At 46.5% G+C, this 19,026-nt stretch overlaps 1 protein-coding gene across 3 annotated transcripts in view; it reads right to left on the bottom strand.

The window, feature by feature from the left end:
- Positions 1-19,026, bottom strand: part of OPHN1 (oligophrenin 1) — a 76,023-nt gene that overhangs the window by 18,125 nt on the left and 38,872 nt on the right. For all 3 annotated transcript variants that reach the window (XR_012653977.1, XM_075054094.1, XM_075054092.1), the window contains exons 6-18: positions 18,531-18,641; positions 17,699-17,803; positions 16,579-16,708; positions 15,146-15,246; positions 12,993-13,084; positions 12,790-12,868; positions 11,431-11,464; positions 9,523-9,585; positions 8,349-8,423; positions 6,060-6,144; positions 5,641-5,699; positions 4,023-4,128; positions 2,086-2,245 (exon numbers count right to left, since the gene is read on the bottom strand). Coding sequence is in view for 2 of the 3 variants with exons in the window: in XM_075054094.1 (XP_074910195.1) it covers positions 2,086-2,245; positions 4,023-4,128; positions 5,641-5,699; positions 6,060-6,144; positions 8,349-8,423; positions 9,523-9,585; positions 11,431-11,464; positions 12,790-12,868; positions 12,993-13,084; positions 15,146-15,246; positions 16,579-16,708; positions 17,699-17,803; positions 18,531-18,641 (1,200 nt within the window). In the remaining variant the exon portion in view is untranslated. The remainder of the gene's footprint in view (positions 1-2,085; positions 2,246-4,022; positions 4,129-5,640; positions 5,700-6,059; positions 6,145-8,348; positions 8,424-9,522; positions 9,586-11,430; positions 11,465-12,789; positions 12,869-12,992; positions 13,085-15,145; positions 15,247-16,578; positions 16,709-17,698; positions 17,804-18,530; positions 18,642-19,026) is intronic.

Below are 19,026 nucleotides of genomic sequence, written 5' to 3'. Positions count from 1 at the left end.
TTTTAAAGAAAAAGAAGTGTTAAGCTCCCCACGGATGCTTATACAGGTACCACTGAATGCTGTTTTCATGAGATGCTTTTCAACATCTGAAAACCATGCTAAAACCCATGGCAAACTACTCTTTTTAAGATGTGGGTGCAGCCTCTGCTTTGCTTCTGCCTTCTAAATGAAAATCCAAGTTAAACAACCTGAAGGTACAAAGATATTGACAGACACTCGTATTTAGAAGGTTTGTACAGTGAAGAAAGTGTTTCCAGAGTGATCAACTTAATTAATTTAACCATGGCATTGAAATATAAGCTGTGGAAACAGTAATTATCCACAAAGACTTCATGAATAGTTACTTTGTCCTTAGAGTCTTCATGCTGCACCATATAAATCATATTCCTCTCCTCTTCTAGACTCATTTAAAGTGTTTGCTCATGTCTGAGCTGAAGATACTTTCAACTCTGATGCTGAACTTACAAGCTCAATCTAATAAATGTTACTAACTTAACCTTATCACTGAAGAAATTAAAAGCAAGCAAAGGGATGTCTGGCTTAATTAAAGTTTTAATTCCAGCTCTTAGAGGTGGCAGTGTAAATTGTGTATTGACTCAGTCTGCACTGCAGGCTGTACAAGAGGGGAGGACAGAGGCTCAGTTCTGGAGCAAGTTGTGTGAGGATCCTAACACACAAATGATTCACTGTTTTGCTGCGGGAACTTATTAAAAGCATTTGCAGAGACCTACAAAGAAACTGGCATGTGATTTTCATGAGCTTCTTGTGCGGGTACTCAAAAATCTCTGTGAACTCTTTCATCCCATTTCTCTGTTTCAATCCTCGGCACCGCAACCAACTCCCACACCACCCATCTGGTCCCCCTTTGGTTGCTCCAACTCCACATCCACTTTTGCAAGAACCCTGCTCTTTCAGCTTTGTCCTCCTCTTCCTTTCCCAAAAAGGGAGCTTCACTTCCACATGTGTGCTGCCCTGTCTGCTGGGAGCGCTACCCCACTCTCCCTACAGCAAGCAACATCCTTTAAAGGATGCCTTCAAACTTTCCCCTCCTCTAAGACATAAGAGATTGTTTGGACACTTTGTAATGTAAAGTATTATGAAAAGCTGAAGGACCAAACTCAATCCTTCGGACCCAGCACTGTTATCAGGAAAGCAATCTGGTTCCTAGTGTGCTGATCTGAATGCAAATGCTGCTTGAGTTTTTAAATATCAACATATGGCTCTATCATCCTCCAGCCACCCTGAGAACCCTAAGCCATTATATCAGGTATCACGAGGAGAAAGCGCTAATACAGAAGACAGTGGAATATTCTGCTTTCCATCAGGAGACAAAACACCACACAACAAAAAGCTGTTGTCTACATGTGAATCTTCAGCACCCACCACAGCAGACTAATCCAGGCTGTGCATTTAGGCAATGCTCTTGGACAAAAATATTCACCAAAGATCCCGTGAAAGCCAAACACTGCTCGAGCCCTCGCCAGGGTGCACTGCCCTGTGCAGAGCACTGCCCCAACACAAGGGGCACTGGCCGCCTGCTGAAGTCTTCTCTGACAGCTCCACCCCAGGCAGCAGCTCCCCTCCCCAGACTTGCCCACACTTGGATCTGAACAGATAGTATACACAGCTGAATTATTTTCATCAACCCTTCAATACATGTCTGCTTTGGGGTTTTTTCCCCTGTATTAATAGTTGTATAGTGTCTCATCTTGGACTGTGCCTCTTGAAACCTGTTATGCTCTGGTCTAGCTCCTGTCTTCAGCTAAGGAAAGTGTAAGGTCCAGGTGTGGAATAGGTTTTTTTCCAATAAAAATTCCTCTTCTTTAAACAGAAAAGCAAAAATCCCTGGACTCAGGCTTTCCTTCAGAACTAGCTAAAGGCAACAGCGAGGAACATATCTGCTACACTTTTTGTTTCCTTATGAAGCATTTCAGAACAGTACATTATATAAAAAAAACCCAGTCCCTAAGAAGACTCCAGAAAAAGGAGCCAGAGCTCTACATTGTTGCCACAGCAACAGTTTGCACAAACATGATGGAGCAGCCAGGAGCTGCATGGAGGCGCTCCCAGGGCTGCCACCTGTACCTTCCCAAAGTGCTCAATGAGGATCTCAACTACTATGTTTTGGAACTTGATGTTCATCATCGCTGCCACGGTGTCCTCCTGTGCTCGCATGAGGGTAGGTCCAAATATCACTCCCATGTTAGACGGTGACATCAGATTCTCTCGGCTGTGCTCACATATGCTGTGGAGAGGAGGGAAAAAAGGAATAGGTTTTGTTTTGGTTTGTTTTTTTCCAAACAGATCTTATTCCAAGCAATGGAAAAGGACACAGTTAGAATCAGTCATTCAATTTTCTTCATTTTGTTTCAGCAGAATTTGTTTCCCAACCCTACCAGAGATAAAACATGCCTCTAGTCATGACATGCACGTTTGGCTAGGACAACTGTTTGGCAGAGCTACACGCTGGCGGTATTTTTATTTGATCCCTTCCCACTCCTAGCTCCTCTTTTAACCCTGCAATCAAAAGTCATCTGTGCAATACATACGCAAAAGGAATCTTGTCAATTGGAATACCCTATTTATCCAGAACTGACTTTGGGCTTTAATTTTTCCTCTCCCTGAAGGAGGAGGACCGAATGCAGGGAGCACACTTTGGAGGTTTTAAGTAAATCTCTACACAGCATCTTCTTTCTGAAAGAACCACCATTTTCACAGAACAGAGCTCTCTCTGTCCAGCAGCCTTCAAGCTTTGGAAGACCATGCAAGCGTGTGGAGCAGCACCAACTGTTGACTGAAGTACTAACCACCTACGTGGGCACTACCTGTTTCCAGAAGCAGACCAGAGGAGAGAGACTCTGATGCTGACACATAATGAATTCTGGGTTTGCCCTGTAGCGCTGGTGTTAAAGGGGTTTATGTCAGCATAAAGGGGAGAGGAAACAGAATTTAAGCATAAGCACTTTAAGGAATAAACACAGTGACCACAAGTACAGTGTTAGCTTCATCGGACTGCATGCCAGTCACTCAGCTCTGCCACTTATGCAGAGGTTTCTAAAAACCACACAAACCTGTGCCTGAAAGGCTGGAACCGGATGGCAGGCAGGATCCCCCAGCCAGCCCTCCTTGCCCCAAAGAGAGGGCATGGAACCGGTGGCCAAGCATTTGCCTTGAGTATCAGGACATGACAGTCCCAGATCAGCCCTGCTTATTTCTGGAACAGTCCAGTTTTGAAAACGACTTCTCCAAAGGTCCAAAGCAAGCCCTGTCATACAAAAGCCATTGCTTCTGCAAGCCCTGGTCCTTCCTGACCTGCACACAGATTGCTCCCTTGCTTTTGAGCTTCAACATGACTCACCACAAGCCTCTCTCCCTGCTGTGCCCCTGCTCCTCCCTGGGGTGGAGAGGGCAGAGCTTCCACACTGAGCCTTCACATTCGGTGTGACAAGGAGGCAGGAAAATACCCATTTCCCAATGCAGTGCTGGTGCTATTATCATCAAGTAACAGACTTTCAGTGGCTCATTGGTGGAAGCAGCATGGCTCAGTGCCACCAAGCATCCAACATGCCTGTATGAGAGCAGAGACTGACACACCTAAGCCTTCGTGCTGCTCTAAGGGCTCAGGACATTGAATCCATAGAGCAGCACATAAAACCAAAGCATGCTTCACGTTCAGCCCACGGGCACAGGTCCTACACCCATTCCCAAACCCGACAACTAATGTTCTTTTTAACTGGAGTGAGAGGTGACAATTTATAGCTCTGCTGTCAGAGGGTATTTTAATTTTAAAATTATTTCCTGCTTGGTACTTGTCAGAAAGGGGATGAAAGTGGCAATTAGAAAGAGAAGCATCACTTAATGCAGTGGGTAGCAAGGATAATCATACCATTTGTGCAGTCCAAACGTAAATTCCTAGGGGGACTGTGGTGGATACAATTTTGCAAACCGGCCACAAAAAAAGACTTGTTCTGCTGACTCCATTATTCCCCTTACTTTGGCTTTAGAGAAAAATGTCTGCTTACTTGACAAGGTGTTGTATGAGGAGCTCTAACATCTCTCTGTTCTTGTCAGGTAGTTTATAGACGAGCGCGTGAATGGCTCCCAGCCTGTAATCCAGGTTCTCAGATTCTGCAAAGAAGTAACACAAAGAAAAGTTTGTGCCCACCACTTTCAAAGTAAATACATAAGAGAAAGATAAAACCAAAGAAAATCTGTGGGAGCTGTTCCTTCTGCAACATAGGGCTGGCTGGCCAAACCTGGCGAAGGGAAGCAGAAGGAAAGTGAGATTACATAGCAACAGGGTAATCATTGTGAGAAACAAAATGAAGTGGAAAGTGGGAGAAATGAAGCTTGAAAGGGAGCTGAGGGTCACACTCTGCCTCTGAGCATGGCTGGGGAAACAGGCTGGGCATGGCCGGGTATTCCCCTTCGCACCCTTGCCCCACACACCAGCACACCTGGGGAACACATGGCCTCTCTGCTGGGTATCTTATCAGCCCAGATAGCTGTAACACTGAACCACATGGTGAAATGTCCTGCAGGGAAAAAAAAATTGAGTCCCTGACCCAAAGAGGTCACCCTTAGAAGCATAAATAATCAAGAAACAATAAAATACTCAGTGTGAAAAGAATAGGGTGGGATCTTGGTAGCTGGGAAGCTTAATGGTTCAAGTTTCTGAGAGAGGGTAGGGGAGGGATTACGATTTTGCACATACCCAGCCATCATTGGTTTAACCAGTTCTGAAGCTAATAAATCTTGGGCTTGAGCGCGATCTGTAGGTGGTGGAAAATTTTCATTTCCAAGAAAGAACAAGTGTTATTAATTCTCTAGTCGTCCAAACATAGGACAGGCAGGCACTCTCCTACCCTCCCGTTGACTTCAAGGAGGCATGGGGGTGTTAAGGATACTTTAATCCAAAGTGTTTCTGAGTGTGCCACAAATTTCCAAATGCCAGTACTCTCATGCTGAGGGACATGACCAACTCCTTGCATCCATGTAGTCTCCATCTCAGCATGCTGGCTCTTAACACGCTCTGAGGATGCAGCCAGTTCAGAACTATTATGGCTTATTTGAAATGGCCATAACAACAGGACTGCCGAGGACTAGCCGGTTTAGCACAGGTGATGCCCTGTCAGTATACCCATGTTACTTGGCTAATCTCTGTTAATACTGGCTGTGGCTTAGACCCAAGAGCTACAGCAGAAAAATGTCTTTCATGTATTGGTAGACACTTTGGATTCAACATCCCAGAACAAATTTCATGACCTAAAGGAAGCACCTGTCTATCTGCACGGCAACAGCACATCCCATTCCCTCACAGGTTTTACGAGAAACAATTCTTCTGGGACACTTGTGCTGATTTCAGGTTAGTTGACATCCCCTGGCTCTCCAGACCCTCTGAGAGCATGAAACCCTGTTAGAGGGAAGAGTACTGCAATAGCAAAGAAAGGAAGGGAAGAAACACCACCACCTCCCTTGCACAATTAAGCACTCAAAAGAGAGGTTCACTGCTCTTTCTACAGGGGGAAGCAGCTGGACACCCCGGTGTTGGGCTGGCAGAGCTCTGTCGAGTGATTTTGATGTCCACTGGTTGGGGAGGCCAGGGCTAGGGACCATCAGCAAAGCAGCTGCAGGACTTACTGGCAGCCAGGACCAACTCTTTGTGGAGCTTGTACGTCATGACGGGTTCAGACAGGTTCCTGCAATAACCAGAAAGAAAACTAAGCTCTGGCAGGGCAGCACAACCCACTCATGACTGATCTTGAAGGACTGACGGGCAAACCTGCTCGCCCTCCAGTACCACCGGTTCCCAGTGGCATCTCCCCCCAGCCAGTATTATTTAAACAGCTTTCCCCATGGGATATGGGGTTTCTACAACAGGTATATTTCTCAAAAAATGATACAAAATTAAAAAATCCATTCCTCTTCCCAAAACCTTTGTCACTTCTTTGCCCTTTCCAACAGCCAGCTGTTAACATCTGGCAGTTCAATCCGCTTTTCACCTGGATCAGCCCTGAGCTCCTTTGCCCAGTTGGGGCAGGTGGGATCTGCAGTGCTACCTGAGATAAAACTTCAGTGAGCTGGTAATCGTCTTGATGTCCCAATCGCCGCTTTGGAGATCCACGTCCCCTGGACATTTTGGATCTGGAGGAAGAACAAAATGGCTTTAAAATAAGGCCCATTTGAGGTTGTTAATAGATAGCACACTCTCGGGGAGGGTATCCTCTCCAGATGAACGAAGCCACAGCAGCACATGAGGAAAGCTCCTGATTCTCATGGTTGGGAAAAGCAGAACAGTACCAGCATCAGTATTTTAGAAAAGCCTAGGAGCAGTGCTAACTAGGGACAAAGGAAGCAGCAGAAGGTAACATTTAAGCAGTGGTGAAAAGTTAGTGAGAGTATATTCTCTATAGTTTGTTTTTTCCAAGCATAGCCAAGACTGGCAGAAACGACACATTTCAACAGATCCAAGACAAGCTTTCCGATATCCAAAGTAATCTAAGTGTCCAGCTCCAAGCCCTCCTTCACAGCTACTCCCCTGAAGGCTATTCTGGCAACACTCCCTCTTCCTGCACGGAGAGGAGGGACCTCAGAGGAGGCGGCACAGCAGCATGGAAGTACACTTTGCTCCTGCCTACCCTTACTGAACAACCACATCACTTCTGCAGTACGATGAAGTAAAGGACATAGCTGGAGGATGGGGGGCAGCTGGACTAAAGAAATAAACTGCATGATTTATTTCAAAAAAGAAACAGGACTAGAGACAAAACAAGCAAACAAACAAACAAATCTATCTTCTTACTGAAGTTCAGGATGAAATCCTTCTGCAGCAGTTATTTCTGTGTTGTTGGACTTTCCATCATGAGTTTATACACAGTGGGGTGGCAAGTGGTCAGCCAGACCAATGCATATAAATAAAATGAAAAGCCACTCACTGGTGGGGTTCAGAGGAGAAATCCGCAGAGCTACTCACAGGGAGGGTGAGAATCAAGAAGCAATAGAAACTTAGGCTAAGTAATTAGTCATCATGCAAGCGTAACCGGACAGCTGTCTGAAGTTGTGGCTCCGTGGGAATTGGGTACAGCTATATGTCAGCACAAACCAGCTGTTTTAATAAACAATAGTAAAAACAATAGTAAACAATAGTAAAAAACAATATTAAAAGCCTGCAAATACTACATTAATATCAGATGTCAGCTGGAGTAAGGCCAAGGCACACGGGTATCAATGTAAACGTACCTCCTGCCCCATGCTCCAGCCCCTCGGGCAGGGACAGTGAGAACGGCTCAGCCTTTAGGCATGTGGGAGACCAACCCTTGGGGCTCACCTAAGGGGCTCACAGCCTGCCCCGGCCCATGCGTGCCATGGGGCAGGGGCACGATGGCCTCAGCCAGATCCCAGCCTGGGAGCAACGCTGCTGAGCCCCACAACCTGCTGCAGGGAGTTTAACCATTTCTCGTATAAAGACTACCCAACAATTCCCATGCTTGTATGAAACACAAGGTTCAGTGCACAGAAAGGCTTACAGCAGAAATGTATACATTGACTTATTAACGTATACATTGCATACAGTGAGGTATCCCAGTCCTTCCAGGTGAAAACCTTAAACCAGGGTAACGGCCTCTCTGCAGAGGCCACCTTCCCAGTATAGCTCTCCATGATACCCCACCGAGGAAAAGGGTGCCCCGGAGCTCGTTCAGGTCTGGTTCTCATTTGCACTGCCTAAATAAGAACGGGGACACAGGCTGTTACCAAAGGAAAGGAGTCATGATGGTTGGGTAAGCAATGATTCTTGCTGTTGTTCGACTGTTGGGTGATGCTGGCAAACCCATGCCACGTGTGCCCGACTGCGCGAGCAGCCCCGCTGTGCACAGCCCTCCGCTGCTGCTGCGGCTCAACCGGGAGCTTCTGCGGCCCCAGGCTGGGACGTGCCGGCCGCGCAGGCAGCAGAGGAGAGGGCGAGGGCTCGTCTCTCCTTGGCCAACATCCTGCACTCTGGGTCTGTGGCAGGAACGCGTCCCCAGCACATGACTCCAAAATGCCTGGATATTTTTAGCATACCATGGGAGAAGGCTTGTCCCCGCTGCTCCAGGGTCACTGCCTTGCTTTATGTCACTTAACGTAAAATGCAGGTTGCTCCACCAATAAATAAATGCAGTTTAAAGGGAGAGGCACTAGAGTAGGTTGCAGAAAAAAGCCCAGAAAAGAAGGGGAAGATGTGCCTCGGAGGAGCCACAGGGACCAAAAACCATTGTGGACATTTCTCACTGTGAAACCTGATCCTCTCTGTCCCTCTTAAGCAATATAAAAACAGGACAATCTAGTTGTGCAGAATAATTAATTCTTACCAAAAAAGGCATTCAGCAACTTCTGCACCTGAATATTGCTGCCAACAGTCCGGTAGACGCCCTCTGTAGTAATCCCTAAGCAGGAGAAAGCCAAAGAGCGTTAGCCAAGGGGCTTCCCCAGCTGGAGGGAAGTCCAAAAGCCCCATCTAGTGGAACTCCTCTCCCAGCTATCAGGGTGCTGGCTCTGCCGAAAAGCTTCTGCCCCAGGAACCACCCGGACTCTGTCCCCCCGCACCCCAGGCTGCCCCGCAGCAAAGGGGCTGCTGCTGCTGCCAGCGCCCGGCTCTGCTGGCAGAGGGCAGGAGCTCCGCTCGCCCACGGTGGGCACGGCCACCAGCACAGCTGGGACACGTACCTTTTGCCGCGATCGTGCCACGGTCAGGCAAGCACAACCAGCGCGTGGAATACGTGCTCGAGCTGGCAAAGCCCTACCTGCCTAAAGATGCCATTTCTGGAAACAGTGCTGCTTTAATACTAATTTGTTCAAATTGTCACAGAAGGCAAATGCGTTTCAGCAGATTCTTCAAAAATATTAGCCGATGTTAGGAAAGACAGAACTGCTGTATTTGCCCGGCTACGTGAGGAGGGTCTCATTACCCTGCTCCTCCCCACTTCAGCAGGGCTGGGCTGGCCACATCCCCCAAAGGCTCTGGATATGAAACCAGTCACCTTTCCCTGCGGCAGCCAGGTGATCCAGCTGTTCTGGAGCGATTTATCTTCATCCTAGAGCCCATGCTAGCAACGTACACTGGTACAGGCTGGGCGTTTTACGAAAGACCAGAGGGTGAGCTATCATCCATCAGCCTGCTTCCCTCCTGCTGCTTTTAACAAAATGGGTCTGAATAACCCTATATCCCAGTTAACCCCTCTCTGTCCCCCAAGTACAGAGAGACTTCCAGAGCTGTTCTCCTTCTGCCTAACAATGAGTTTTCTCAAAGATGAGAAACTGATGAATGAAAACAGCATAAAGATGGAAATTCAATCCTAACTGATTTAGTATAACATCTGGACCACGCAGGATTTCTGCTCCTCTGACACACATTCCTCAGTTAAAAGTCAAAGTCTCATTTCACTGATTAACAACACTATACTGCAGAAAATACAATATAATTCAAGGCCACAGGAAGCAACACCAGGATGGTGGCACCTCCTGATGCCAGGGTGGGCACCTTACCTTTTGTTTCCACTGCGTTGATGCACTTGCGTACAAACTTGAAGCCGACCTCGTTCAGTTCCACTGTTTCAAACAAGGGAAGAAGGGTTAGCTGCCTGAGCACCAGCACACGGCTCCCCGTGGAAAACTACTGGGAAGGCCCCATACCCAGACCCTTCTCAGCACACAAAGCTGCAGTGCCTCAGCGCACAGCCGGGTTCACACATGCATCTGCACCATGTACATCCCTCCATGAAAACGCAGGCATTCTTTAAATCCTGACAAGGAATTATTAGTTCCATATGTTCTCCCTTTTTCCTTGAGTCTATTTTGAGTTACAGCATTGCTCCCTACCCACTTTCTGTCTTTAATAATAAAAGTGTAAATCAGAGTCCTGCCACATGTGAATTTGTGTCTGATAAGGAGTTGATTAATTGTTTCCAGAGCACTGCAAGATCTGCAGTTAAGGCTTTTCCACATCATAGGATCATATAATTTCTGCTTATCTACTTGAGTAGATTAAAAAGCAAAAACAATACTGCTTGATATGCTGAGTAAAGCAGAACACAGTTTTTGTTCCAGCCAATTAACCACTGCTTATCTCTGTGCCTGTCTTGCAAGCATCATGAAGCAGGTAGAAAGACAGGATTTTTTTCTATACACATATTTCAACTTCTGTAATCACACCACTACTTCTGCTATTTTTTCTGGGATATCTGGAAGGATTGTCCAAGTTATAATGCAAAATATCTTTCTGTTCAGTGCAAACATTTATATTGAATTTCTCCTAAATGACCATGCTGTTGTTGGGTTTGGTTTGGTTTGTGTTGGTTCTTTTTTTTTTTGGGGGGGGGGGGGCTGAGGGGGGGTCACGGGGGGAGTTGTAGGGTTTTTTGGAGGGGGGTGAGTTGTTTGTTTTTTTGTTTTGGTTTGGTTTTTTTAACTTAAACCAACATGCTGCTTGAAAAAACAGCCACAAGACACATCTGGACCAACTCCAGTCACAGCATAGGCCTTGTTGGTGAATCCTACGAAATCACTGTATTTTCAGCAAGTTGTTTATAATGATTCTCTTTTCTCTGAGCAACAGTGATGAAAAGGTCAGATATATCTTAGCTCTAACACAGGAATGAGTAAAGACACCATTAAGCACAGATCGTATAATACGACTTGAAGTCTTTCTAACTCTAATCTATTAAAAATAGAGTGTATTTACTTTTGTGAAACACTGAGTCGCATTCTTTCCAGGTGTGTAATGCAAACACAGTCAAACAACAGGTTTCATGCTTATGCCTCTGTTGATGCTACCTCTATGCTCATTAAAGTCAGCTAATTAAAGTGCCTATAAAAGTAAGCTCTCAGATACAGAATCCAAGTTTCCACTCAGCTAATGAAGCCTCACCGCTTTCCATAGCAGCACGCTCAGCCACTGCTGAGTAATGGACTGTAAAAGGGGAAAGCCAAAGGGGCAGCAGCTTGCCCCGGGGCAGCGGGTAGGGTACACCCCACTTGTGAAAGGGGAGACACAAGACAAGGTGGTGGGACGGGAGCTCCAGGGAACTAAATGCCACCTCTATTTTCCTATCACAATCTTTGCGAAGGGAAATGTCTTCAAAATCTCTCACTGATCTTTTTTTGCCCTCTGTTATTTTGAGGTTTAGAGGTGCAAATTGAACTTCGCATCCTGCTAGTTCTGGCTAAATAAAAACTGCACATTGCAATCGATAACTTTTACCATTTGCAACTCATTCTTATCTGGCTTCAGTATCAGACACTGTGATGAAAAGGAAAGAAGTTACACTGCTGCCACAGAGGGAATACACAGCCTATTCAGCAGAGATCGACGATGAGTGTATCTGCAAGGAAATATACTGCCCAACCTCCAGACAGCTTCAACAGCTCAGAGGAACAGCAGCAGAAATGACTCACTCTCTTCCTGTTTCGTGATGGGACTGTGGTAGATCTGGAAAAAGGGAGGTAATGAAGAAGGAAGAAACAAAAACATAATGCAACGTGAGTCGATATTTATTTTCAAAAGAAAATGCAGCATCCCATAAATCACCCAAAGCCAATCACAAACAGTATGACAATGTCTCAAAGAAACATCATTTTATAATTAAGCAAGATACCATTATCTACACAATAAATGAGTTTTTGCCAACTTCCTACATTTCACTGGAGCACCTATTTCTAGGAAAGAGGTCTCCTAAAAACTGAACAGGAAACTTTGTTTGTCCTCTAGGTGCCCTGTAAAAATGGCAGCTGGACAGTCTGGCACAAAGGGGTTGTGGTTTTTTTGTTTGTTTGCTTGCTCTTAAAAATTGAAGTGTCAAGACAGTCCTTCATCCCATACAAATATAAATTTTGTATTTTTTTTATTAATAATACACAGCAGGTAGCATTCTTTATAGAAAATCAAAAATCCTTTACACATAATAACACATCATGTAAACCAAGTAAGCCCCAGGCATCCCTTAAGTGACTGGCTGTCCAGCACAAGCACACTGACCCTCTCCGCACTATCCCATGTCCTTTCTTGTTTAAACGAGTAGGGGAAAAGTGCTGTGGTGGATGCCCATGTCCCACCTTCCTGCTCCTATGTCCCACCTCCGCATCAGCAGCCACACAGCCCTGAGCAGGTCAGCAAGTGCACTCACTGCCAACCCTCTTCACCAAGCCCACCGAGGGAAAGGCAGCTCTCCAAAGGCAAGGGGAGCTGCCAGAAATGGGTTTTCCCGCACTATATATACATCATGCTGTCCATTTAGAGGAAATTCAGTAAAATGCAGGAGTCTATGCTTTGCTTAGACTGATGGAAGGGAACACCAGCAGGCACAGAAAGGCGGGTGAACACTGGTGCAGGGTGGCTGCTCCCATGGGCCAGACTTTCAAAATGCACTCAGAGCAGGGACAGACAAAAAAATCACCTCCCGCAGATTGGAGAGTGATTTGTGAGCAACAGAAATATGGAACGTTCCAGACCCAGTAAGGCCACAGTCCTTAGGCAGTCTGGCACAACTAGGGAACATACCAGAGCTTTAAAGGGGGAAAACAAAATCCCCATTGCAAGCTGTGCCACGAGCAGACCAGCATTAAGCCCCATTTCAGATGTGCAGTGGCTCAACCGATGCCTGAATTACGGGTACACCTCGCTGAACAGCAGCGAGGTGACAGCTGCAAAAAGGAACTCGCCAGCGGCTGCGTCACTGGTCTTCCCCAGGATCTGCCGGCAGAGGACACTGCTAGGCAGCATATTTACAGCTGGGCAGCAGCTCCTTGAACACTTACCGGCTCCTTCCCGTCCATGGCTTCCATCCACAGCCTTCGATTAGCTTCCGAGAGTGCTTGCAGCGTGATGGTCCCAGACCTGCACAGAGTTCACCCAGGGACAGGCAGGAAAATGAAGCAAAAGTTGTTTTTAATAAAAAGCAAAGAGCAATTTCATCCAGGTTTGCAGGGTTTGGAGGCCATTTGAATACTAAGCATCTCACCTTTCATTAGTTTCAATGTCAAAACAAAACCTTTTGTCTATAGAGTCAGTCTTTCTCCTTACACAGGATTTCAGTGTCAGGTCTAAGGTACCCTAGGAGAGAATATGAAAGCCGAGGTTAGAGGAAAGAAACACAGGAGAGGATTTCGGGTTCTTCAGCACCCTTAGACTGCAGCCCAGCAGGGCACTGCCCATAGAGCACCAGGGTCCCAGTGTACCAGGAGCACAGACAGTCCTTCCCACTCTCAACAAAGACAGACAAAATGTTCTAGACTTCATGGCACTACCCCGCAAACAAGTGCTAAATATCTCAGCAACAAGCAATATGCCTCTGCAGAGTAGGAACGCTGCTATAAACAAACCTCATGAGGCAGTCAGTTGGTCTCTGAGGCTAGGACCATGCTCGTCTGTTATCTGACACAGCTGGGTCCTCATTTTTATCAGGGCTGATCAGCACCACCGATCATCCATAGCATTCATGGTCCAAACAGCTTCACACAAAATGCCTTGTAGAAAAGGAACGTTAACTGACCAAATCTAGAGTAGATGCACTCTGAAGAGAGGCCAGCACTGCAGGGCTGAGCTCTGGCCCTTTGTGTTCATGCCCCTGTACTCCTCAGCAGAGTCAATTTGTAATGTGATTGTGAGATCTCCACGACTTTGGACAAACTCTGAAGAGACATACAGGAGACCTTACAACCAACCACACCCTAGGGTTGAGCGTGCAAGCCTGGAATGCGTTAATCACCTTGACCGTCACTGCCACTGCATCTGCAAGACCTCTGACAGAAGCAGATCCAGGACAACCCAGCAGCAAGGACAGCCACCTCCAGGATTACATCCGGCTTACACTCCGTGATGATAATCTTCTGGCTGTGTTTTATGTGTGTGCTGGTTGTTTGGGGGTTTTAAGAGCACTGCTTGTAATTGTGGCATTTGAAGTTGTGTGGCCAGCTGTGACCTGAAGGTGCAGACTACCAGAGCGCAAGAGTTTGGGAAGGGGACTAATTTACATTTTTGCAAGCCCCTACCTGCATTAATTGGCCTTACTAGACATGTTTACAGCAGAAATGAAAATAGATCTCTCCAGTCAATAGTTTGGACACTACTTTGCCAAGGTCTCTGCCAAGGGCTTCCAAAAAATAAATTTTATTTTATTGCTGCAGTGTGCAGAGGGCTGCCAAAGAACAGACCATGAGATCACGAACTGGAGAACAGCACGCCTGACTGGGAAGTCCCCGGGGTACATCGCTCCATGGCAGAGGAGGGCGGGTGGACTCAGCTGGACGCACTTGCTGTACTCTGTCATCCACGCCTGCATCCTACCCCTCCTCTGTCACGCTGAGGAACTGCAGGGAACTCCCAGACACACTGGTAAAAAACATTTTGTGAAAGAAGCAGTTCCCCAAATTGTTGCCTTATTGCAGTTTAGAGCTACAACCACTGCCCTCTCCTCCTCTCCTAACACCGGTCCCACCCACACGTAACCAGTTTTGAGAACAGAATTCAAAATCAAAAACCAGTGACTGTGTGAACATGCAAAGGCAGAGAAATACTGCTTTTGGAAACACTCATCTAATAACTTGAGTACTTCAAGCACTTGCAATCACTGCCAGAGGGCTATGTGCAAACTAGGCTGCAGGTTCACCACCCATTTGCATGGATAAATGTAACAATTAGCTTGTCTACAAAGGCAGAAATTCCACACTAGACCAAACTCGCAAGTCACCACTGTCTGAATAACACTTATGTTACACGAACCCGTGTCTCCACTGCCAAACCCTGCAGGGCTTCAGGTCACTTGGGCGAGAGGGAGGTGATACTTCTCTTCACAGAAGTGCTTCTTTCAGGTTGCACCAAACCACTCGCCTGTGTGGCCAGGCAGGGAGGGGACATGAAACCCACCCCTCCGCTCCATGGCCAGGAGCCCTTCCACAGCTGCAGCCACAGCACTGGGACCAGCCCACTGCCAGCATGTCTTAAGGACTGGTGCTGCCAGACAACTGCTCCCGACAGCAGGGCTGGCCTCTACTGCCCTGGACGTGGCACTTGTACGTCTATTTGCTTACGGAAAGAGATGACGTGGGTGGATTGAAGGTGAGACCTGATGGCTGGGTCAATGTTTGCAGACATCCCTCCAAGAAAGCAACTTACTTGCTTAGCCCCAGGCTTCTGGTCCATAGGCGTCATCCGTAAGGTTTTTGCCTCTTTTTCATATTGGCAGTAATATTTCACCCAGGAGATGCCCAGCGCCCCTGCAGAAACACATGGGAAGCTGGTGTCAGAGACAGCACCATAGCTGGATGCAGCCGGCAAGGCATGGCTGGCATTTCCCACATGTCCGCGCTTCTCTGGGGATGGACAGTGCCGGCCCCACAGGGACACCTCCCTGGCGAGAGCCAGGAGGAGCAGGAGGAGGAGGAGAGGAGCACAGGGCGGCAGCCGCCTCCAGCACCCTTCCAAAACACTGCTGGTGAAAGGGTGTTTGTGGGACTTTGGTGGCAAGCCAAGCTGGTTTGGCCAAGTCCAGCCAAGACCTACACTGGCAGGATCCTACGTGTCTTGAATGCTTGTTTCATACAGACACCACTATTTTTTCCTGTTGATGAAAACTTAGCAGTAAAGACAACACCATCTTTAAAACACTCTGAAGTTCCTATTTATATCTCACTAGATTTATTGTCACTTTTCTTTGTTGTCTTACCTGAACCCCTTTATATGAAATACTTCAACTGATATTTTTTCTTTAATTTTTTTTTAAGTTGCACTGTCAGGAGGAACAACTCTCTTCATACTCGATTTATAGGGGAAACATAAATAGAGGCAGCAAACAGTCATTGGCATGCAGGAATGTGCAACATTTGTTTGTGGTCTAAAATTACTGTCTATGTGTTTTCTTTTAAAAGCAGGATAAACATACATACAAATACATCTATAAATACATTTGTACACAAAATCCAAAAATTAACTGCTCACAAAGTTGTCTGTAGACTCAGAGGCCACAGCTCTGCGTACAGGCTTTTGTCCCCTGAGTATTCATGCTTGCATGGCCATGGAAAGTTACAGTGAGTATTTGTAAAAGACTGAATTTGGTTTGATTTGATTCTGCACAGAATCACAACAAGTTTCACTCTCAGCAGCGTAACTCTCATTGCTGGTTAACACTTCAGCTGAGCTCAGATGCCCTCAGAGATGCTGCGAGAGGGAAGCTGGGCAGGACACCAGATTCGTTCTGATAAAACACAGCCAAGGTGCAATCTGCCAGAGCTCCGGTCTCTCCAGTGCTACGAAGGAGTAATAAATCTCATCTAATTTGAGCGCAGGGCAATTAGCTCCTTGCTTACACGGCTCATGTAACCCGGAGAAAGCTCTGTGCCACCACTGAGAAAGCTGGCAGCTAAAGTTGCCAGTGATTCCCCAGGCACTGGCAGGCGGTGACACCCCGTGCAGCACAGCCCACAGCAATGCCACAGCTAAAGCTGGCCTAGCCATGGGAGCTGAGTGCAGCCCACGCCGCAGGGCTATAAGCAGGGCAGCCCAGGCTCACGCATTCTTTAGTGCATTCAGGTGCATATAAAAGCCATTACATTTCTCCTGAGTGTAGAGATAGCCCTCAATGGTTGGCTGCCCAGGTAGCTTGCAGGTTAGAGGGGCTTCCTTCATCCTCTTCTTCAGGTCTTCCAGCTCCTCCCGTGTGCTGGAAAAATGATTCCTTGTCTGTTGAGAGAAAACAAAAAGAAGCACATTTGAACATGAGCAAAGAACGAGCTTCAGGTATTCTTGGTCAAATTTTAGGTGCTCTGGCAGAAACAAATCGGTCCCCAATGTACAAAATGCAGAAGCCGCTCCACAAACTCACAGGAAAACTTCAGCCATAAGAACATTGTGCACTTAAAGATGATTGAAAAGACAAGGTTTAACATACCGTGCATGGCAATGGTGCTGACGAGTCATGACTGGGAGGCCACCTGCTCTTTCAATAAAAGAAACTTAGCACATTTTAAGGCTAGGTGGAGCAGAAGGAAGCACTTGAACTCCACACCATTGTTTAGGTAACAGGTGTGTTCTCCTACAAAACTAAGGCATTGATTTCTCAAAAGATCATGCTACACGGCTTGGCATGAAATAATTTTTAAAGAGTCACGTCAACACAGGGTACAAAATCAAGGCATTTTTATAGAACACTACTTAGATCAATTAACGAGCCAGCAGCAAACTCAGCTTGGCACAGATTTATGGCTGTTGTTCCACAGAAACAAGGGCCAGCCATGAAAGACTGAGAATAAAAGAAATGGGACACAGATATTTTACTCCATGTATACTTAGCCAGCAGAAGAGCTTACCAAAGTATGTAGTAAGCTGATACCATTAAGATCAAGACTGGGGGCCTTATTAGAAGACGTGTACAATTTCAATCTCATGAAACTGGAAGAAATTCTTAGCTTGTTTATGCACAAGGTTAAATGATACAATTGCAATAGCCCCTTCTAGGGAGAGAAAAACACTGTAATAGCACCTGCAGATTCTCTTGTGCAGGATAGGAGAAAATACATGTGAACTGAGAAGGAAATAACTTTATCTGTACCTCCCACAATGCAAACATGGACAGTTTGTTTTGCATGGAAAAACATTGCCACCAGAGGCGTTTAAATACAAATGAGAACAGAAGTCACATGCAAAAAATACTTCAGCTGGGCAGGAACTCACATTCTGCAGGCTGAGCTGAAGCTGCTGTTTGTAAGGGAGGAAATCCTGTGTGAGCTCAACTGTCAGGTTGTTGTAAGTAAAGAGGCTGTGGAGAAAAGCCAGCACCTGCAAAGGAGGGAAAAGACACAGATTAAACTTCTCTTCTATATTTCCAATCAGAGGAAAGATAGATAGGAAGTGGGGTTTCAGAAATTACATATAAAAATTATTTTTTTTTTCTTACAGTTTTGGAGTGATGCAAGTCTTAGTATGACTTATCCACCACAATGTCCCTAAAGCCCAGGTCTACCACCCACACATCTGTCTTAATAAAACACACCCGAAATGAAAGACCCTGCTGGGACAACAAGAGTAGATCTGCAGATTGCTTGTCCACGAGAACTACATGATCCCACGCTCAACCGCATCCGGCGCCAGGGCAGAGCCACCCACCCAGGGCAGGGTCCCTGTACTGGTACCACTGCAGCCTGTGCGGTGACAGGCAAGCGGACCAGATAACAACTCTCTCCCTCTGAAGACAACCAACACTTACTAAACACAAAGTGTCCAAGATAATTCAAAACAAGACCTCTAGCTACCTACAGCGTCCAGCCGGTTCCTCAAGATCGACTTACAGACATGAGCAACAAGTCCGTGGCTTCATGGTGTTCCAGCAAACACCACTAAGGCTATTAAGCTGTAGCAATCCAAGTGTGCAAGGTTAACTCCTGCTCTATCACAAGACTCCCCAGGACTGACTCCAACCTGGTAACTCATCCCTTCCTCTGACTGTCAGCCAGTCAGCATATCTGAGCATCAAACAACAAGGCCTGAAAGAAAAGGATGCTCCTACCGGTTCAACAATACTGAATTTCTTGCTTTCTTGCACCTCCTGGATCTGGTACACATACTCGAGGGAGGACTCAAAGAAATTGTGTCTCTCTTTGTCAACCTGAAGGTCAGCCTGGAAGAAAGAGTGAGAGGTGAAAAAAGAAAATACATCACATCTAGCTTGACAATATTTGACTAGCATTTGTCTGTTAGCCCATAAGTCGTTCTGTCCTCACTTAAGAAAAAGCCGGCCAAAGGTATCCAGCCCATGTTTTGAACACTTTGCACAGAACCAGAAGACTGGAACACTGACCATTCATCTCAGGTCTGCCCTTTTCTGGCTCCCTTTCATTTATGGATCCAGAACCTCACCCCATTCTGCCAGGAGAAGGCTTTCCTGAAGTGTATTTGTTATTTTAGCATAAGCTCCTTCTCCACCTGTAGCCCTGCACCAGTGAGGACAGGGCCACTGTCACAATCCTCTTGCCTGACTCCAGCTGTGACCTGAAACCAGCAAT

Source organism: Buteo buteo, chromosome 22, assembly GCF_964188355.1.
Source record: "Buteo buteo chromosome 22, bButBut1.hap1.1, whole genome shotgun sequence".
In the NCBI taxonomy this organism is placed as follows: Eukaryota; Metazoa; Chordata; class Aves; order Accipitriformes; family Accipitridae; genus Buteo; species Buteo buteo.
The sequence above is the reverse complement of the archived record's forward strand: the minus strand, read 5'-3'. Positions and strand labels throughout refer to the sequence as shown.